At 44.7% G+C, this 23,157-nt stretch overlaps 2 protein-coding genes across 2 annotated transcripts in view; one reads left to right on the forward strand and one right to left on the reverse strand.

Moving 5' to 3' along the window:
* The window catches only part of LOC140723596 (uncharacterized), a 373,128-nt gene that overhangs the window by 56,383 nt on the left and 293,588 nt on the right, over nucleotides 1–23,157 (reverse strand). The gene's annotated exons all lie outside the window — the stretch shown is intronic.
* Nucleotides 1–23,157, forward strand: part of LOC140723608 (uncharacterized) — a 72,000-nt gene that overhangs the window by 42,042 nt on the left and 6,801 nt on the right. Inside the window, 1 exon segment of the mRNA XM_073038175.1 lies at nucleotides 8,803–9,722. Coding sequence (XP_072894276.1) covers nucleotides 8,803–9,722 — 920 coding nt within the window.

Here is a 23,157-nt window from a genome sequence, read left to right on the forward strand (position 1 = left end):
AAGGATTAGGAACTTGGAGAACGGGAACAAAACCTTTTACAGCAGCAGTTGAGAAAATCATCTTTGTTCTACCTCCACTCATAAAAAAAGAGAAAATCTATGGAAAGGGCACAGTTTTAGGGTGCTTGGAAGCCGGTTGGAAGGAGATGTCAGGGGTGTTGTGTGCTTTATACGTACAGTGGGTTACTCATAACAAATAACATTCTAGAAGAGTTGACCTTCTATTTAACAGAAACAAAACCACATTTTACGTTACCATGCTTTTCGATCATTTTTCATTACTGTGCATGCTCGGAACTCTGAAACATTACATTCTAACACGTGATATCACTACTGCAATAATATTCTTTTCCATAGATGCTGCCAGGCCTGCTGAGTTCCTCCAGCATTTTGTGTGTGTGCCTTGTTCTACCACCTCTTGTTCTGGAATTTTCTACCGGTGAGAACATGCTTCAACCCATTCTCTCTGGTTACTTAATGATATCAAACACCTATGCCCTGGCCAACAAGTAGCTTTAAGATCACAAATTTGCCAGGCTCCAATGAGACAGTCTACTGCCCTTCCCTTCATATTCATTGGGATTACCATCACTGAGTTCATCACCGTCAGTCCCCTGGGGGAGGGTTCAGGGGGAATATATATGTACAATACAGAAAGTGGAGTCCCCTGTGTGTATTGTGATGAAGCAAAAGTTGCTGGAGAATTTGCAAGTGGGAAGAAGTCGAGTAATCTTTGGAATTGTGACTTTTAAAATCATCATTTAGCAAACAAATCAGATATGGATAGTATGCAAAAGCTCTGACGAGAACATCGTTCATTACCAGCTACAGGCTTGCTACATAGGCTGTGTGACAGTGCAGATGAACTCGATCGAACTGAGAGGAGATCAAAGTTCTTACTGACAGTGATTTGCTAATTGTTGAATGAATACCTCAAAATGTAAAATTCAGTGCAGACCATATGTCACTGGGTAAACATTGCACAGCACAAGGTTTTTGTGCACATATTTCAAATTAGAGGGGAAATTGATGGGAATGAGGGGAGACTGCAGTGTCCCTGATGCCCTCACCAACAAGATGTGCATCCAGCTGCAGCTTGTAACCCTGCACGTTAAGGAGCTGGAACTTGAAATGGATGAATTCCAGATCATCTGGCAGTTGGACGGGGTGATGGATATGAAATATAGAGATGTGAGTTCCACCCAGGGTGCAGGACACCGGAAATTGGGTGAGAGTCAGGAAGGTGAATGAGGTTAAATAGCCATCACAGAGTACTGTTGTGGCCATCCCCCACAAGAATAGGTGGACTACTTTAGAAACTGCTGTGGGGGGGGGGGGGGGATTACCTGATGGGGGAAAGTCAAAGGGGAGATGGGGGATTTGTTAGTTAGGAGAACAGAACTAGAAGGTGACTAATATCCTAGTGGCAAGGCTTGCCTGTGCTCCCCTGTGGGGTGGGTGGTTAAACTAAAGTTGCAGGGAGGATTGGAGCCAGAATGACAGAACAGATAGTGGAGAGGATTATGTACATCCTTCATACTCTTTAAAGAGTAGAGATCTTTAAGTTATGTCTCCATCTAAATGTGCAATTTCTAGCAATTTATAATAATTAATATGTACAACAGGGCATTCAAGATAACAGAAATACAATTGTATCAGCATGAATGAATCAGTCTGATGGCCTGGTGGAAGAGGCTGTCCCGGATCCTGGTGTCCTGGCTTTTATGCTGCGGTACCGTTTCCCGGATGGTAGCAGCTGCAACAGTCTGTGGTTGGGGTGACTGAGCTCCCCAATGATCCTGCAGGTCCTCTTTACACAATAATGTAAATATCCTGGATAGTGGGAAATCCACATATACAGATGGGCTGGCCTGTCCACACCACTCTCTGCAGAGACCTTACAGTTCCCATACCAGGCAGTGATGCAAATTCTCAGGATGTTCTCAAGTTGCCCCTGTAGAAAGTTCTTGGGATTTGGGGAAACATTCCAAACTTCTTCAACCGTCTGAGGTGAAAGAGTCTCTGTTGTGCCTTTTTCACCAGACAGCCGGTATGTACAGACTTGGTGAGATCCTCGGTAAGGTGTATGCTGAGGAACTTAAAGCTGTTCACCCTCTGAACAGCAGATCCATTGATGTTAGAAGGGTTTATCCTGTATCCATTCTTTCTGTGGTCCACAACCTGCTCCTTTGTTTTTGTGACAATGAGGGAGAGGTTGTTTTCTAGACACCAGAGAGATGTTGTTCAGACTGCAGACAGAGTCAGCAATTAAAAGGTTGGGCATTGTGATATGAATGTGCTGAGCATTGTAGGAAAGCCAGATTAACCCAGGGCATGTTATGTTATGATGTTATAGCCATTACAGGGAGCAGAGTACACCCAACTATCTGAGGGATTTAGAGGAACAAATTTGTAGAGAGATCACAGACTTTACCAAGAAACATGAAACTATCTCAAGAAACAAAGGTTGAGATTGTAAGCGATTTTACCTTTCCATATATTGACTGGGACTCCCATACTGTCAAAGGACTAAATGGGGTAAAGTTTGTCAAATGTGCCCTTAATCAGTACATAGAATTCCTGATGTAGAAACGATCCAGGGCTAGTGACTGTAATTAGTGTATGGGAACACTTTGTATCCAGAGGTCATAATGCTATTAGATTCCAAGTAAATATGGAAAAAGAGAGGTCTGGAACACAGGTTGAGATTCTAAGTTGGAGAAAGGTCAATTTTGATGGTATCAGAAAGTATTTCACAAGTGTGATTTCGGACAGAATGTTTTTTGGCAAAGAAGTCAGTGGGACGCCTTCAGAAGTGAAATTTTAAGGGTGTGGTGTTTGTGTGTGTCTGGAACATATTTCCTGCCTCTATCTTGTCCAATCCCTTAATAATCTTATATGTTTCAATCAGATCCCCTCTCAATCTCCTTAATTCCAGCGTGTACAAGCCCAGTCTCTCTAACCTCTCTGCGTAAGACAGTCCAGACATCCCAGGAATTAACCTCGTGAATCTACACTGCACTTCCTCTACAGCCAGGATGTCCTTCCTTAACCCTGGAGACCAAAACTGCACACAATACTCCAGGTGTGGTCTCACCAGGGCTCTGTACAAATGCAAGAGGATTTCCTTGCTCTTGTACTCAATTCCCTTTGTAATAAAGGCCAACATTCCATTAGCCTTCTTCACTGCCTGCTGCACTTGCTCATTCACCTTCAGTGACTGATGAACAAGGACTCCGAGATCTCTTTGTATTACTCCCTTACCCAACTCTATACCATTCAGATAATAATCTGCCTTCCTGTTCTTACTCCCAAAGTGGATAATCTCACACTTATTCACATTAAACGCCATCTGCCAAGATGTTGTTCAGACCTCAGATAGAGTCAGCAATCAAAAGGTTGAGCATGGTGTGATGAATGAGCTGAGCTGTGAATATCACAATGCAAGAAGCATCGTAGGAAAGCCAGATGAGCTCAGGACAGGGAATTCTGATATTGTTGCTATTACTGGGAGTTGGTTACACAAAGCAATCCGAGGGATTTAGAGGAACAAATTTGTAGAGATATCACAGACTATGCCAAGAAACAAAGGCTGAGATTGTAAGCGATTTTACCTTCCCATATATTGACTGGGACTCCCATACTGTAAAAGGACTAGATGGGGTAGAGTTTGTCAAATGTGCCCTTCTTCAGGATGTAGAATTTCTGATGTAGAAGTGTGAAATAATCAGTTAGGAAATGATCCAGGGCTGGTGACAGAAATGAGTGATCATACTGCCATGAGATTCAAAGTAAATAAGGAAAAAGAGAGGTCTGGAACACAGGTTGAGATTCTAAATTGGAGAAAGGTCAATTTTGATGGTATCAAAAAGGATCTGACAAGTGTGGTTTGGGACAGAATCTTTTTTGGCAAAGGAGTACTTAGTAAGTGGGAGGCCTTCAGAAGTGAAATTTTAAGGGTGTAGAGTTTGTGTGTGCCTGTCAAAATAAAAGTTGAGATGCAAATGGTGCAGGGAACCTTGGTTTTCAAGAGGAATCGAGGCCCCAGATATTTTGTTCCTCTAAATGCCTCAGGCTGTTGGGTGCAACCAAGATGCATTAATGGCTACAATATCATCATTCCATGCCCTGAGCATATCTGACCTTTTTTTTAGTTGTCATCTGTTGGCTTCTAAAAGCTTGCCAATAATATTTGCTCTTTTGTTTGCCCTCTGTTTGGCTTTTATGTTGTGTTTGGCTTGTCATTTCGCCACAGTTGTGTCCTCCTGCCTTTCCAATGCTTCCACTACTTGGGGATGTATCCATCACTGAGCTCCCAAATTGCTCCAGAAACTCCAGCCATTGCTGCTCCATTGTCACTGCTGCCAGTATCCCTTCCAATCGAGTCTGGCCAGCTTCTCTGTCATTGAAACATGGAGAAGTTCAGTACAGAAACATGCCATTTGGCCCATCTTCTCAATGCTGGAAAAACATTCAAGCTGTGGAATGCAATCACCTGCACTGGGCCATAGCACTCCATACACCTACCATCCAGATACCCATCCAAACTTCTCTTAAATGGTGAAATCGAGCTACCATACACCACTTGTGCAGGCATATCATTCCACACTCTCACGGTCAATTCAGTGAGAGGTTTTCCTCATATTCCCCATAAATTTTCACCTCCCCACTTAACCATCACCTCTGGTTGTTGTCACACTTAAAATCAGTTGGAAAAGTCTGCTTGCATTTACCCATTCTATACCCTTATATTTTGTCTACACAGAAACATAGGAAAACTACAGCACAATACAGACCTTTTGGCTCAAACATATCCTTACCTTAGATCTACCTAGGCTTACCCCTAGACCTCTAACTTTCTAAACTCCATGTATCCATCCAGGAGTCTCTTAAAGACCCTTTCATTTCCGCCTCCACCATGGCCGCTGCCAGCCCATTCCATGCACTCACCACTCTCTGTGTGAGAGAGAAAAAACTATCTTCTATACCTCAAACAAATCCTCAAAGCAATGTATTATTTCCTTGTTTATGTTTAGAGCCTTTTTTTACGTGTATCAGATCATGAGGGGCATTGATTGTGTGGATAGCCAGAGGTTTTTTCCCCAGGGTAGAAATGGCTAATATGGGGGGCATACAGTCTTTTAAGGTGCTTGGAAATTGATACCGAGGGGATGTCAGGGGTAAGTTTATTACACAGAGCGTGCTGGATGTGCGTAATGCACTGCCAGCAGCATTGTTCGAGGCAGATACAATAGGGTCTTTTAACAGCCTCTTAGATAGGTACACAGAACAATAGAGGGCTGTGTGCTGGGGAAGTTCCAGGCAGCTTCTAGAGTAGGTTACATGGTCGGCACAGGACTGTGAGCCAAAGTGCCTGTAATGTGATGTAGATATCTCTGTTATATGTTAAGGAGCAAAACAACTTTGGTTAACTTCGCATTATTCAGGCTCCCGTTCCCCCTGCAACTTTCGATTAACCCCTCTACCCCCACCTCCCACCATGCAGCTCTATCACCCCTTTGGCTTTCCTCTCCCAGATCAATAAAAAGGAGATGCATACCAGGTACAGGCAGATAGGAACAAATGGGGGTCCTTATGAAATAAAGGAAATTCAAGTGAACACTTATGAAGAAATAAGAGAAGGCATGAGTTTGCCCCAGCAGACAAGGTGAAGGAGAATCTTCAGGGATTCTGCAGATATGTTAAGAGTGAAAAGATTGCAAGGGATGAAATTAATCCTTTGCAAGATCAGAATGGTAATCCATATGAGGAGACAACATAGATGGGGGAGATTTTTTTTTGCTTCCTATTATTGCAGTAGATGAACACAGTCTGTAGAAGTGAGGTAATGCAGCATCAGATTCATGGATCCTGTACAGATTACAGAGGTGGAGGTGTTTTTACATTTGTGAGCTTGACAACAGTAGTGGAAAAGTTACTGGAATGTGTGTGCAGGAACCTGATATATAAGTATTTGGATAGATGTGGACTGATTAAGGATAGACAGCATGGCCTTGTGCATGGTAGGTCATGTCTAACCAATCTTAGAGAGTCTCTCGAGGAAGTTATCAGGACAGTGGATGAAGGCAAGGCAGTAGGTGTTGTCTACATGGACTTTAGCAAGGCACTTGACAAAGTCTCATATGGGAGGTTGGTCAAGAAGGTTCAGTCACTCAGCATTCAAGATGAGACAGTAAATTGGATGAGACACTGTCTTTGGGAGAAGCCATAGAGTGGTAGCAGATGGTTGCCTCTCTGACTGGAGGCCTGTGACTAGTGGTTGCCACAGGGATCAGTGCAGGATCTGTTGTTGTTTGTCATCTATATCAGTAATGTGGATGATAGTGTGGTTAACTGGATCAGCAAATTTGTGGGTAGCACCAAGATTGGTGGTCTAATGGACAGCGAGGAAGACTATCATGGCTTGCAGTGAGATCTGGACCAGCGGGAAAAATGGTTTGAGAAATGGAAGGTAGAACTTAAAGCAGAAACTTGTGAGGGGTTGCAGTTTGGTAGGAACTACCAGGGTAGATCTTACACAGTGACTGGTCGGACATGGAGGAGTGTTGTAGAGTAAAGGAATCTGGACATACAGGTCTATATTTCACTGAAAGTGGTGTCACAGTTCGATAGGGACGGAAAGAAAGATTTTGACATATTGGCCTTCTTGAACCAAAGTTCTGAGTACAGGAGATGGATGTTATGTTGACTTTGTACAAGACATTGGTGAGGCCTAATTTGGAGTACTAAGTGCAGTTTTGGTCACCAACCTACAGGAAAGATGTAAGGACTTTGAAAGAGTTCAGAGAAAATTCACAAGGATGTTGCCAGGTCTGGAGTACTGGGTTATAAGGAAAGATTGAACAAGTCAGGACTTTATTCCTTTGACTGTAGGAGATTGAGGGGAGATTTGATTGTGATAGAGCGGCATAGATAGTGTAAATCCAAGCTGGCTTTCTCCACTGAGCTGGGGATGGGACTACAACCAGAGGCCATGGGTTAAGGGTGAAAGGTGAAATGTTAAGGGAAACATGAGGGGAATCTTCTTCACACAGATGGTCATCCGGGTGTGGAATGAGCAGCCAGCACAAGTGGTGCATGTGAGCTCGATTTCAACATTTAAGAAGCTTGTATAGGTACCTGGAAGATAGGGGTATGGGAGTGGGCAGTTTAAATTGATCACCACAAACCAGATGGCCCAAAGGGTCTGTTTCTGTGTTGTAATTTTCTATAACTGTGACAAGAACCTGAAATAATAGAAAAATTTACTCTGTCCTTTTAACAGCTGTGTGGACCAGCAATTCACATCAACAGGATTTTTTTATATGGTGTTAGAATTGTGGCACTTTAAGTTAATAAGACATAAAAGAAAATCCCAGCTGCACGTCAAGAAAGACAATTTGCGTGAGACTGTTTCAGTTACTGTGTGGCCAGGCACACATGCATCTCAGGAGGAACAGGGAATAATACCACTGGAGAGAGTCAAACTGAGCCAGGTCACAGATTGGAGATGGCAGAAATGCCCCATTCTTATAGAGACAGGAAGAGCATCAGAGAATTGATGGTCATTCCAGATACCAGCACTCTGCCCAGTCAGGATAGATAGATAGATAGATAGATAGATAGATAGATAGATAGATAGATAGATAGATAGATAGATAGATAGATAGATAGATAGATAGATACTTTATTCATCCCCATGGGGAAATTCAACTTTTTTTCCAATGTCCCATACACTTGTTGTAGCAAAACTAATTACATACAATACTTAACTCAGTAAAGAATATGATATGCATCTAAATCACTATCTCAAAAAGCATTAATAATAGCTTTTAAAAAGTTCTTAAGTCCTGGCGGTAGAATTGTAAAGCCTAATGGCATTGGGGAGTATTGACCTCTTCATCCTGTCTGAGGAGCATTGCATCGATAGTAACCTGTCGCTGAAACTGCTTCTCTGTCTCTGGATGGTGCTATGTAGAGGATGTTCAGAGTTATCCATAATTGACCGTAGCCTACTCAGCGCCCTTCGCTCAGCTACCGATGTTAAACTCTCCAGTACTTTGCCCACGACAGAGTCCGCCTTCCTTACCAGCTTATTAAGACGTGAGGCGTCCCTCTTCTTAATGCTTCCTCCCCAACACGCCACCACAAAGAAGAGGGCGCTCTCCACAACTGACCTATAGAACATCTTCAGCATCTCACTACAGACATTGAATGACGCCAACCTTCTTAGGAAGTACAGTCGACTCTGTGCCTTCCTGCACAAGGCATCTGTGTTGGCAGTCCAGATGAGAGATGATTTCTCTCTCCAAGTTGGGTTGTACCTCACTGTAACAGTGTGTTACCAGATCAAACCTTGGCAGCTCAAGTAATCTCATCTGAAATGTTGCCCTACACCCATTGATGAATTATGTAAATCTTTTCACAGGATACAAATGAGAAGGAATCTGTCGCCGGGAATCTCAAACGCGGTAGACCAGTTTTGCTGTCTCTGTCTAGATATTTAAGAAGTGTGGCAAGGGATTCAATCATCCATCCTTCCTGCTCAGACTGTGGAGAGGGATTAGGTTGGTCATTTGACCAACTGGCACACTCGTCATTTTAGACAGGAGAAAGGTCGTTCACCTGCTCAGACAGTGGGGGTGGATTCACTCGGTTATCTCAACTGAAGATACATCAGTCAAATTCACACTGGGCAAGGCCATTCACCTGTTTTGTGTGTGAGAAAGGATTCAGTCAGTCTTCCCACCTGTGGACACACCAGTCAGAGGCTGGTCATCTGCTGAATTTGTGGGGAATGATTCACTCGGCCATCTGACATAATGGCTCACCTGCGAGTTCACACCGGGGAGCAGCCGTTCACCTGCTTGGACTGTGGGAAGGGATTCACTTGCTCATCTAAATTAAAAGTACATCAGGGAGTTCACACTGGGGAGAGGCAGTTTACCTGCTCAGACTGTGGGAAGGGATTCACTCGGTCATCCGTCCTACTGGTACACAAGTCAGTTCACACTGGGGAGAAGCCATTCACCTGCTCAGACTGTGGGAAGGGATTCACTCACTCTTCCACACTATGGAGACACCAGCGAGTTCACACTGGGGAGAAGCCGTTCACCTGCTCAGTCTGTGGGAAGAGATTCACTCAGTCATCCATACTACAGATTCATCAGCGAATTCACACTGGAGAGAGGCCATTCACCTGCTCAGAGTGTGGGAAGGGATTCATTCGGTCACACCATCTGCAGAGACACCAGCAAGTTCACACTGGGGAGAAGCCGTTCACCTGCTCAGACTGTGGGAAGGGATTCACTGAGTCATCCACTCTATTGGTACATCAGCGTGTTCACACTGGGGAGAAGCTGTTCCTCTGCCAAGACTGTGGGAAGGGATACACTCAGTCATCCCACCTACATAGACATCAGCGAGTTCACACTGGGGAGAAGCCGTTCCTCTGCCAAGACTGTGGGAAGGGATTCACTCAGTCATCCAACCTACAGAGTCACTTGCGAGTTCACACTGGGGAGAAGCCGTTCACTTGCTCAGAATGTGGGAAGCGATTCACTCAATCTTCCACCCTACAGAGACATCAGCGAGTTCACACCGGGGAGAAGCCATTCACCTGCTCAGTCTGTGGGAAGGGATTCACTCAGTCATCCAACCAACAATGTCATCAGCGAGTTCACGCTGAGGAGAAGCCGTTCACCTGCTCAGAATGTGGGAAGCGATTCACTCGGTCATCCCAACTACTGGCACATCAGTCAGTTCACAATGGGGAGTTGCCGTTGTTATGAATCCCGAGGTTTCGTTTGCCGTGGACTGTCATTTTAAGAGAGAGAGATAAAGAAGTCAAATCAGTTGGACTTGCAGCTTGTTTACATCGCTCGCAGCTTGTTTAGTTTTAATCGAGGACACAGACACTCAGAGTCAGACGGAGATGAAGGAGGAAAAATGGAAGGATTGAAACCAGGGAACTGGTGGCCAAGGGTCACTGTTTGGAGCTTCCCTATGCCCACAAGGGTGGGTTAATTATCGATTCACTGTACATCGAATGTGTGTTTGTCACCTCGTTTGATCCATAGGAGTCAATCTGATTTGGGATATCCTGTGAAGACAACTGATGTGTTAACCCTTGCATGGCTGTGGTGAGGTAATTCACTTGAAGACAATACTCCTTGTGACAAGTCCCTTTCGGTGATAATTTGTATGTGGATTTGGAATTACGATGGATAAAATCTACAGTGACTGTTCTCTCATTTTACCACCATGGAACCTGTGGAATTCGACATAATTGCCTTCTCTCAACATTTAGCCTGGATTACAAATATCTCTCTCTCATCACCTATTCCATGAATGAACTGAACTTTCATATTTTACCATCTCAAGACCATTGTTTCCCCTAAACTCAATAGTTTTAGAGTTACATTTATACACATATATACACATTACTCTGTTAACTTTTGTTTATCTTGCACAAGTTTCTACATAGTAAGTAGGTACTAATAAAGAGGGGGGTTTTCACATCAAAGCCAGACTCCAGTGTGAACTCTATTTGCTGCTGGTTTGTTTCTAAAGTGTTATGGTTCGTAATGAAATTGGGGCCTGCATCTGAAATATGAACAAATTTGGGGCGTTTTGATTGATTTATGATCAATTTCATTGGGGAAATCCCGTTTGATTTATTTGTGTGTGGAAAATCAGCAGCGGATGCTGATAGGTTTGTGGAAGCGCCAACCTCTGAGGCATTAGAGGATGCCAGACGGATTGAGTTGTTGAGTATTGCTAAAACGTTAAAACTTGTAAGGTGAAATTGACAATGAGGAGGGCACAGATGCAGAGGATAATAGCGGAACATTATGTATCTGAGGGTGTGCTTAAAGTGGAGGAGTTGGAGGTGTTTCCTGAAAGTAAACCTCATGAGCTTGAGCTCCTGTAGAAGTTAGAAAAATTAAAGATGGAAGCTACAGTAAGACAGAGGCAATTTGAGGGTAGAGAGGCAGAAAAACAGCAAGGAAGCAGAAAGAAAGAGGCTGCTCGAGCTGGAAAGGATAGAAAAATTGCAGGAAAGGTACTCTGGTGATGTTTGAGGCCAGTCGGGAAGTTAAATTGGTACCTGCGTTTGACGAGGCAGAGGTTGTTAAATATTTTCAGCGTTTTGAGAAGGTTGCTCAGAGTTTAAAGTGGCCTATTCTCATTTCATTCTTTTTCAATCTTTTTATTGATTTTCCAATAAAAAAATACAAATCAGAGGCGATAACACAAAAGACATGTAAACAGCAAAAAAAGGTATATATTGTGAAAATCAGATAAGTTTCTTTTTACTGTGTCATGTAACACCATGGTCCTCAAAAATGTTTCATTTTTACTATGTACTGTGCCAGCAGTTATGTTCGAAATGACAATAACAGTGACTTGACTGGACTTGAAGTAGAATGTTATGCTGTTATAAATATAATCAAGAAACCACAACTCCTCTTAACAAATAAAAAAATAGGCCTATTCTCTTCAAAAGTGTAATTAAGGGGAAGGCTCAGCAAGCCTATTCTGCTTTGACAGTTGAATAAGCAGCTGATTATGACATAGTGAAACAGGCTGTGCTCAAAGCTTATGAGTTCGTCCCAGAATCATACAGACAAATGTTTAGAAATTTGGTGATGAGACTGAAAATGGTGAGGTAAATCTTATTAAAGGCATTGGGGGCGGTATGGTTTTCGTGCCATTGTACAAGGTAACTTTACAGTCAGGGTTGGTTTCGGGACCTGTTAAAATTGGATTATTCTCCAGTTTACTGGTGGAAGATGTTACCTTGCTATTAGGGAATGGTAGATGGTAACGTTGTTCCTGCAGTGCTGTTGACAACTAAGCCAACCACTGACGACCCACAGATGGATTTTAACATTTATCCTTCCTCCGCAGTAACTTGAAGTATGGCTAAAAAGTCTGCCAATGCAGACGGTTCTGTGCAGCATGACTCTGATACCCATGATAGCCAAAATCGGGATTCAGGTTATGATGACTTGTCAGGGACTTTTCTGCCTTCATTGTTTCAACAGGATTCAGGTAGTAAGTCTGATGAGAAAGATCTATCCCTGTCTAGGAAGGAGTTTATAGCAGAACAGAACCGAGACCCTGAGATTGAAGCTTTAAAAGAAACAACTCTCTCAGATGATGAGATTAAGAAAGTGCCAGTAGGGTATTATCTCAGGGATGGAGTGTCAATAAGGAAGTGGAGGCCACTGGCTATACCTGCGAGTGATGAATGAGCAATTGTTCGCCAAGTTGTAATTCCTAAGGTTTATAGGACTGAAATGTTAACTTTGACCACAGTATGCCCTTAGGACGACATTTTGGAGTGAATAAAACTGTAAACAGGATTATGAAATACTTCTACATGCCTAATTTGGGGAAAGATGTTGTGACCTTTTGCAGAACCTGTCACACTTGTCAAGTCGGTGTCAGTTAGATAGGAGGCCCCACTGCGGCCTATACCTGCATTTGGTGAAACCTTTCCAAAAGTTATAGTGGATTGTGCTGGCCCATTGCCAAAGACTAAAGCTGGCCATCAGTATTTGCTAACTATTATGTGTACTGCATCCAGATTCCCAGAGGCAATACCTCTCGGAAATATTAAAGCTAAAACTGTGGCAAAGGCTTTACCGAGTTATTTTATTTGGTTTTCCTAAAGAAATCCAGTCTGATCAAGGAAGCAATTTTACATTTGGATTACTCCAGCGGGTAATTTATGAACTGGGAGCTAAACAAATTACATCGTCTGCATACCATCCAGAATCACGAGGGGCTCTAGAAAGATTTCATTCTACCCTCAAAACAATGATTAACACAAACTGTGTACCACACAATCTCTCTCTCTCTCTCTCTCTCTCTCTCTCTCTCTCTCTCGCTCCGTGCCTTGTAAAGGCTTGAAAAAGACATCATCGGACGCACGCACGCACATGCCAAAAAAAAGACATACTGTGTTGAAAATGGAAAAGTCTAGGATGAAGGAATATATTTGCTTTTGTTCCCAATAAGAGAGTTGGTACAGGATTAACTGGGCTTTACTCCATTTGAATTTGTATTTGGTCATAGAGAGAGGGGACCTTTGACCTTGTTAAAGGAACAGTGGATTGATGGGGATGTACATGTTAACTTGTCAGACTATGTTTTGAAGATCAATGATAAACTACTCCACGCCTGTAGTCTAGTGTGACAAAACTTAAAGATTTCTCAAAACAAAATGAAGTGTTGGTTTGATAGGAGGGTTTCTAAAGAAAATAGCAGGTAGGGGATAAGGTGCTTACCTTATGTTGAAGAATGTTGACAAATCCACTTCAGGAGAATCTCAATGGACCATATGAAATAGTCTCTCAAATTAATGATGTGAATTATGTTATCAAAACACCCGACCGACGTACAGTAACACAGGTGGTACAGATAAATATGATAAAGCCTTATTTTGACAAGCAGGCACCATCTGTGAGTGTTGTTGTCAAAACATATGAATCTGGCAACCCTGAGAATGGTACAATTGACTCGTCTGAGACTTTTCACAAGCCAAACATTGTCCCAGTTAGGCTAATGAACTCGGTTGTTCTAGAAAATACTGATAACAGTTTGGCTCACCTGCAGCCAAAGCAACAACAACAGCTGAAGGAATTAATTCTGAAGTTTAAAGATTTATTCCCTGATATTCCCAGGCAAACCAGGGTCGCAGTACATGATGTAGATATTGGTCAAGCCAAACCGATTAAACACTCATATCGCATGAATGTAGACAAGTGTAAATTGGCTGAGCAAGAAATTGAAAATATGCTGGAAAATGGTATTATTAGTCCTTCAGCATCAGATTGGAGTCACCCCCCGTTATTGTGCCCAAACCTGATGGTAGTGTTAGATTTTGCACTGATTATAGGAAGGTAAATGCAGTAACAAAAACAGATGCCTATCCTATCCCGAGGGTGGATGATTGCATCAATAAGGTTGGAATAGCTAATTTCTTACAAAGATTGATCTGTTGATAGGGTATTGGTGTGTTCCATTGATGGACAGAGGTAGAGAAATTTCTGCATTTGTGACACCATTTGGGTTGTATGAATACAATGTTTTGCCTTTTGGAAGGAAAAATGCTCCAGGAACATCCCAGAGAATGATGGATTTTGTAATTCGAGGGTTAGAACACACAGATGCCTATATTGATGACTTAGTCACAGGGAGTGACACTTGAGAAGAGCATATCTCTGCAGTAGAAAAGCTATTTAACAGGCTTTCCTAGGACAACCTGACAGTTAACTTAGCTAAGAGTGAATTTGACAATGCCACTGTGACCTGTCCTGGCTATGTTGTAAGTCAAAGCAAGTTGGCTCCTGTTCGGGCAAAAATCCAGGCAATTTCTCAAGTTCCTATTCTGACTGCGAAGAAGGCTGTTAGAAGGTTTCTGGGAATGGATGGATGTTATCTTAAGTTCTGTAAGCACTTTGCTGCTATCGCTCTTCCTCTGACTAACCTGAAGAAGGTTGAAAAGTTTGTTAGGACCGAGCCTTGTCAGGTGGCATTTGATCGATTGAAAGTTATTATTTGAGATTAGGTCAATCAATGTAGTGCTGTCAGCAAATGTAATTAGCAGATTTTGAGCTGTGGGTGGCAGCACAAGTCATGGGTGCACAGAGAGTATTGGAGAGGGCCAAAAAAACAACCCTGTGAGTTATGTGTGCTGAGGGTCAGAGAGACAGAGGAGATGGAGCCCACTGTTACCACCTGCCGGCGATCTGACAGGAAGTCCAGGATCCAGCTACACAAGGCAGGGTGAAGGCCGAGGTCTCTGAGCTCCATGTCGGTACTTCATGCCTTTGTATGGCTACTGCTCTGCCCATGACTGCAAGGAACTGCAGAGAACTTTGGAGAGCAGAGAACATCAGAGAAACAAGCCTCCCCTCCATGGACTCTTCCTACACTTCCCCTCCCTCGGAAAAGCAGGCCATGTACTCAAAGATCCTCACAACCTGGACATTCTTGCTGCAAACCCGCTCCCCCATCGGGGAAGAGATACAAAAGCCTTAAAGTGCGTAACACCAGGCTAAAGGATGGCTTCCTGTCTGCAGTTATAAGCCAAATGAATGATAAAATGGTCTCGGCCTCACAATGTAACTCGACGTGACCCTGCACCATATGTCTATCTGCACTGCAGTTTCTCTGCAGTGTTATGCCCGCAGCCCCCTCCTTTGTGAGAATCGCAAGGGCACTAGTGGGTTGGGTCAGTGGACCCAGGAAATGGGAGAGAGACGTGCCAAATGCCTCGTTCCCCGACGATGCAAAATGACGCGACATTGGCCATTGTCTCTTGGAGACATATTTGTGGATTGGGGACTGCTACGTGCAAGTCCTCAGGCAAAGTGGGCTGGTTGAGAGAGAGATTGCATCACCCCCATCCTGATTGACATCTACTACCCTGTGAGTCAAGATAAAAGAGGGACTGTAGAGACGGCCCCTCAGACGCACCAGAAGAAACGCTAGCGATCCCGTAATAGCGGGAGGCCATTTGAAGGAAGCCACATGCTTGTCCCTTGTCTGGGAACCGGTGGCTGATACCACAGAAAACGACTTTGAACTAACAACGGGGAACCAACTCCCCCGACGCAACGGATTGGCCTCATCAAAAGACCCGGGCAAGTTTAAGACTGTCTCTCTCCCCAACCCGAAAAAGAGCTGCATCTTTAATGACAATTGACTTTTACTTCTTCATCGGACAATACAGTAACCCCGAGACAAACGATAGTTATTTCTTATTGATGATTATGAATATACCCGCGCTTTAGATTGAGTATTGACGACATATATTATCTGATTGTTTGTATTAATCCTATTTTTGTGCCCCTTTATGAATAAAGACTTCTAAAAATAGTACCATCAGACTTCAACGGACCTCTCTATCTTTGCTGGTAAGTGACTCAGTTACGGGGTACGTAACAGCAGCCACAATGCTTAGTTACAGTGAGTGTTTTGCTGTATATCAGCTCGATGTACCGTCGTAATGTATCGATCTGTGTGGATGGTACATCAGGCAAGACTTTCACTGTAGCTCAGTACATGATGATAATAAACAAATTCCCCATTTTAATTGTGTGGAAATATTAGACAGACTGAGCTTCTGCTCTGGAACCACAGAAGGAAGCTGAACTGTTGTCATTTCAGTGGAAAACAAATATATGGAAAATGCTTCAATCTCACATTATGATCTGCCGTAACTGGGATCAGGTGACTGGTGGTGTGTCTCCCATATCAATATCAGAATCAGGTTTAATAACACCGGCATATGACATGAAATTCGTTGACCCTGAGGCAGCAGTAGAACCTAATTCATAACAATAGATTTTAACAATTGTGATTTAAAATAAGAATATACATATATATAGTACAAAAATGGAAAAAAATGTAATAAGCTATTTTAATTGTGTGGAGCAATTTGACTGACTGGTTGATGCTTTGGAAATTCTGAAGTGAAGCTGAACTGAACTTTACACATTTATGAGAAGCTCAGAGAAATAGAAAAGACTAAATTCTCACATAAACGGGTCAGACATCCAGAAACATCGGCTGCACTTCAGCACGTCGAAACAGTGGAATGAAACATGCAGAAACTATTGCAGAGAAAAAAAACATTGTCCACCCACAACGAGAGGATGTGACCGATCCGGATCTCACTGCCTTGTCTGAACGGGGAAAGATGAAGCTATACGTACACCTAGAGCAGTGACCCGCAGATGCTGCAGATCTGCGGAAAAACATGAACAGGAAACGGGATCAGGTGACGGGTGGAGGGTCTCCCTCCTGAACTGATGATTCTGCTCCTTGCCCCTCACACACTGCCCGACCCATCCACCGCATTCCCCACATTATTCCATATTTACCCCAGATACATGATTATTTTTCCACACCATATCTTCCCCGATCCCTTTCCCTCCACCTCCAGGTCACAGAGTCACCGGCTCAATTCCCATCCAGGTCCAAAACATAATTCAGACCCAAACAGGAAATGTTCACGTTTCATTTAAATCAGTTCTGTGTTTATAAACACTAATTTCTATTCACATTCCTCCGGAGCCTTGCTGGACAAGAACACTGAAACATCAAGTGAGAAACAGCAGGAGGCCATTCAGCCCCTCTAACCATCAGCAAGGTGGCGGCTGCTCTCCCATCTCAGCCACATGTTTCTGTCCGATCCTCATTTCCTCAATCCCTTCGGTCTCCACACATCTGGCGGCCTCTGTCTTATGTGAGGACGATCACTGAGTCTTCACCGCCCTCTGTGGTGGGGATTTACGGACATTCAACACCCTCGGAGTGGAGACGTTTCCCCTCATCTCAGTCCCGGACAGTTCATCCCTGTTTCAGAGACTGGGATCCCTGGTTCAACCGGTAATGATGTTGAACATTTCAATGTGTTCACCTCTCAGTCCTCGATTCTCTAAATGAAAGGGTTATCGCATTTGATCTTTCTTCATATGATGACCCCACCACTCCAGGGATCAGTCTGGTGAATCTTTATTGCACTCTCTATAACAAATACTCTCTAACCTCTTTGTTAATCCTCTGTGGAATTAATTTCCATCTTCTGCAGCCCCGTGTTGCCCCAACCACTCACCTCCCACCCCTATCACTATTTCCACCTTCCCACCTCCCCCTCACCTGGATCCACCTCTCACTCCCCAGCTCTTGCCCCATCCCCACCCCTCACATCTTTTCTCTGACTATTTCCCGTCCACTCTCAGTCCAGAGGGAGGGTCTCGGCCCGAAATGTTGACGGTCCATTTCCCTCCACAGATGCTGCCCGACCCACTGAGTTCCTCCGACAGTTTGTTCTTTGGTCTGTATAACCCGTGTTAGTATGGGGAGCGGGATTTTACACCATATTCCAGGTACAATCTCAACAAAGCACAAATAATTGTCACTTTGCCCGGACCATTGGCCCCGCTTGCAGGGCAACAGTCTGCCGGTGTTTGCCCCCAATGTGGTGAATCCCTCCGCTCGACACCACCGTGGGCTCAGACATTTCCACAGATGAGCCCCACCGGGACAAACATCCTGTCCGCCCCCTCTCTCACCATCTTCATCCTTTCAATAAAATCCCTCCCCGGGGAACCGGCATCAAACCGACGGGCCGAGCGGTCTCCTCCTACCTTTCAGCGATACATCAGACTTCGGCCGTAGGAGACGCTTCACAAACGCCCCAACTTCCCTCGGAGGGAAATGGAAATAAATCAGAAAGCGGACATTTACTTTGAGGTTTTCTCCGCTCTGAGGAGGCGGTCGGCGCTTGAGCGGGAGACGAACTCAGCGGGGTAACGCCCACTCGGCTTGTCCACCTCCGCGATTGGCTGTAACCGGTGATTGACATCGCTTCGCACCAATGGGAATAGCGCAGCCCCTGAATCCTCTGTTGAAAGCGGTGGGGGAGGGGCTGGTCACATGATTATTAGTCCAGCCGTTAAACCGATAAAGCTCGAGCACAGCAGCGCGTGGGTGACGTAAGACACCGCGCACGTCAGGGCAGATCCCGGTGTGGGAAGCCCATGTGTGACGTCAGGCGCGTGGGGAGCTGTGTCTGACGTCACCTGTGGGCGAGCGCTGGCATTTAAAAGCACCTTAATGGAGTTTTCAGTGGGACAACAACATTAATGACGGGTTTCATCACTGAATCTAGTGTTGTGAGATGTAAAGTCCCCTGTTATGTGTCCGGCTGTGCCGTGTTGTTGGTGGAGTGGGCAGCGTGGTGTTTGTCTCGATTCGGGACACAACACCAGAATTGCCAGCGGGGTCCACACACAGTGTATTAGTCAACAGAAAACCTCTCGTCCCTGCAGTCTTTGTCTCCTGGTAAACTCAACACCCTGACAGTGTGGACCATAGATACCCCTGCCTCTCAGAGTCAGGGAATCACTCAGACAGCTGATCGCTGAGAGGAATTATATTTATTGGTCATTAAAGTTCGCCCAGATTCGTTTGGACGGATTTGATGTGGAGTTCGGGGTGTCACAGTGAAAGGGCCGGACTGCCGAACTCTCTCCGTTGTCCAAACATCCTTCCAGGTGAGGCGACACTTCACCTGTGAATCTTCCAGGGTCGCCTATTGTGTCCGCTGCTCCCGATGCGGCCGCCTCTGCACTGGTGACACCGGCTCCTCCGCAGTTGTGCGGGGTAGGGGTGTTTATTTTCGGGGGCTCGATGTTATTGTTCCCTTGTGTGTGTGTGTGTGTGTGGGGGGGGGGGGGGGGGTTGTGGATTGATGATCGGGATGTCGTTCTTTTTTATGCTGGGGTTGTGGTGGGAGTTTGATTTTTCTATCGAACGACTTTCGTGCTCTTTCTTTGTTTCGTGGCTCTCTGGAGAAGGAAAAGAAACTCAACGTGTGTCGGGGTGATGACTTCTTCTCTGCAGGCTGCCTCGTTACTTGGGATTCGGCCGATCAATGTAGTGTGGTCAGCAAATTTAATTAGCAGATTGGAACCCGCCACTGCAGCCCCATATTGCACTATGTACTGATTGCAAAGCTACGAAATTGCATGTGAATAGCCTCCCCTCCCCCAACTCCACTCTTTCTGCGTCACCAGCAGACTGGGACATCTCACATCTCGCTGCCTCCGCCAGGACATTAAACTATGAACAACTGTGGTCAGGGACTGATCTCTGGGGTACTCCAAACGCTACCTCCTTCCAGTCTGAAAACAACCCACTCATCCAGACACACACTACCGGCAGTTTATCGATCTCCAACGAAAAAGCCTAATCACCTACTCCCGATGTTCAAGACCATTGCTGACCTGAGTTGAAATGTTGTCCTTCACCCAATGACGTGCTTTATAAACTTTTAACAGTGCAGAAAATTCAAAGGATTTGTGTATGGGAATCTCAAACATAACAGCACGTTAGTTCCGCTCTATCTCTCAGTTCACCAGAGCTTGAACACAAAGTAAACTGCAGATGCTATGGTCAAAGCAACACGTACAAAATGCTGGAGGAACTCAGCAGGTCGGGCAGCATCCGTGTAAATGAGCAGTCAACATTTCGGACCAAGACCGAAGACCGAGATCTACAGCTTCGCACTGGGAATGTGGAGGCGGAGATGTTGGAGAAGACAGTGCCCCACGCGCTACAAGGAGAGCCCGAGCACGTGTCCATGTCCGTGATCTGATTGGATACATTGCCATGACGTTGGTAGCAGTCTGACGTCATTAATCGCAGATACACCAACAGCTTCGCTCTGGGAAGCGGCCGTTCACCTGCTCCGTGTGTGCGAAGAGACTCATTCCGTTAACCCACCTTGTGATGCTCCGGTGAGTTCACAATAAATAGAGGCCACATTTCTGTCCGGAGTGAGCAAAGAGTTTTACTCACTCATCCCAGCTGCTGCAACACCAGCAACTTCACATCAGGGAGGAAGTTCAAATCAGCTCCGTGTTAAATGTTTCACCATCACGGTGACTGAAGGCAGCTGCAGGTTCATGAGGGACTGTTACTGTCAGATTCTGCAGTTCTTGTGGCTGCTCATCGCACCCAGGACTGAACCCTGGTCACTGAGCATTGGAGGAGTCTGTTCTGCTGATGTTAGCCTTAAACTAGACTGGTGTTTAATATTGTGGAGCTGTGAAAGATAAATCAGTTCTGTATCAAATCCCATGTCGCAGGTACTTACTGTCACTGCCAAACTCACAATGTACACTAGAGAGGCCACTCGGTCTATCTGCTCTCTGCCCAGGTTTCTGTTCCATATCAGTATTTTAAAATTTATGTCTCACTCTCCCTGTTGCAACTTGTCACCGCTCTGTGGGAGAAGAGATTTCCCTTGAATTTCTTAGAATCAGAGCAATCTGCTGCAAATTACAGGCCCTTCGGCCCACAATGTTGTTCCGACCATGTAACCAACTCTAGAAAATGCCTAGAATTACCCTACCACAGAACCCTCTACTTTCCTAAGGGCCATGTACCTCTCTAAGATTCTCTTAAAAGACTCTATTGTACCCGTCTCTACCACCGTCACTGGCAGTGCAGTCCACCCACCCATCACTCTCTGTATAAAAAAATATATCTCTGACATCTCCCTTGAACTACTTCCAAGCACCTTAACTATGCCCTCCCCCCCTTTTGCTGAGTTCTTCCAGCGTTGTGTACGTAACTATGCCCCTCACGTGTTCGCCATCTCAGTCCTGGGAAAAAAGCCTTTGACTTTTCACACGATCAATGCCTCTCATCATCTTGTACACCTGCATGAATTTCCTGCATGATTTCCCCCAGGCTAATTAACACGATGAGCTCGCTGAGTATTTGACCTTCCCCAGGGCTCTGGACTAAGGTGGTTAAACTCCTTTTTCCCTGCTCTTTTCAAATTTTGTGTCATTTTCACCAATTTCAAAGGACTGTGCTTCAGACAGCTGGGTTGTTGCAATGCACCTCTAAAGCCTAACAGCAGACTAGCGAGTGAATCTTCAGTGGAGCAGAGTCAGAAACCGAAGAGTTGCCAGCCTGAGTCAGGGCTTTGGGGCTCAGGAAAGAGACGGGGTCTGGAGGTTACGAGCAGGAGGAGGAAGAGGAACCAGACCAGCAGGATGTGGCTATGAATGAAAGATGAGAAACATTTGGAAACTGGTTAATTGAAAAACAAAATGGTTAATTTCTACAAAACATTGCAGGTAATCAGCAGATCAGGCAGCAAATGTGGAGAGGAATAAATGGGCAGCATTTAAGCCGAGCCCCTTCTGCATGTCTAGACTGTGCACTCCTCTGCTTAGTTGCTGCCTGAACTGCAGAGTTCCTCCAGTATTGTGTGTGTGTGTGTGTGTGTGTGTGTGTGTGTGTGTGTCTGTCTGTCTGTCTGTCTGTATTTCCAGCAACTGCAAAATCGCTTTTGTTTCACATCTGCATTTGTAAGAGGATTGTACTTTGGCATGAGATACACGAAGTGCTTGTTGATATTGAGTGTATCGTTTATGGGCGCCGCTTTCTGCGTTAAGAAAGCTGCTGAGTTTTCTACACACAAAAAAGACCTGAGATATGGACATGGAACCGACGCTTGCAGAAATTTTTAATGGCACCATGATTACCCATAAAGCCCCGCGGTTAAAATTTCGCTGTCGTTTGAAGCACCGATCAAATGCGCAGGCGTCAGGATTGCTGCCGTCTCCGATAATTACGCATGCGCGCAGTATACAAAATGTCGGGAGGAGCGGAAAGGTAAGGGCATTTTCCACTCTAATTGAGTGACAATTGCTGTGAGAACCGGAGACTGTAGCCCGCAAACTCGGTACAGGCAGGTCTTTTTCCTCTCTCTCAGCCCCAGGATCCGTACGCGGGCCCCGGGGAGCTTCCGGCTAATCAGGGAATGGGAGCAGATAGATCTCACAGACGGAGCTGAGCTCGAGCAATCTGAATGCAAGGATTAGGAACTCTGAAAAGGAGAACAAAATCTTTCTATCAGCTGTTGAGAAAATCACCTTTGTTCTGCCTCCAACCGCAGCAAGAGAAAACCTGCAGCTGCTTGAAATCCGGAGGAATTTCACTCAAAATGCCGGAGGAACTCAGCATTAGTACTCTTTCCCATAGATGCTGCCCGGCCTGCTAAGTTCCTCCAGCATTTTGTGTGTGTTGCTTGTTCTGGAGTTTTCTACACGTGAGGATATGTTTTGACCTATTCTGTCTGGGTACATAATGATATCAAACAACTTTGCCCTGGGCAACAAGTAGCTTTCACATCACAAATGTGCCAGACTCCAATGAGACAGACTACTGCCCTTCCCTTCATATTCATTGGCATCACCAAGTTCATCACCGTCAGTCACCTGAGGGAGGGTTCAGGGGAAATATTTATGCCCAATACAGAAACTGGTGTTACCTGTGTGTATTGTGGTGATGCAAGAATTGCTGGAGAATTTGCAAGTGGAAAGAAGGGGAGTGATATTTGGAAGTCCGGCTTTTTAAAGCATCATTTAGCAAGAAAATTGCATACAGTGACATGCAAAAATTTGGGCACCTTTCTGTTCCTGTGAATAGCTAAGCGAGTAAAACAATGACCTGATTTCCAAAAGGCATAAAGTTAAAGATGACACACTCTTTAATATTTTAAGCAAGATTACTCTTTTGTATCCATCATTTACAGTTTCAAAATAATAAAAA

Source organism: Hemitrygon akajei, unplaced genomic scaffold (assembly GCF_048418815.1).
Source record: "Hemitrygon akajei unplaced genomic scaffold, sHemAka1.3 Scf000120, whole genome shotgun sequence".
Lineage (NCBI taxonomy): Eukaryota > Metazoa > Chordata > Chondrichthyes > Myliobatiformes > Dasyatidae > Hemitrygon > Hemitrygon akajei.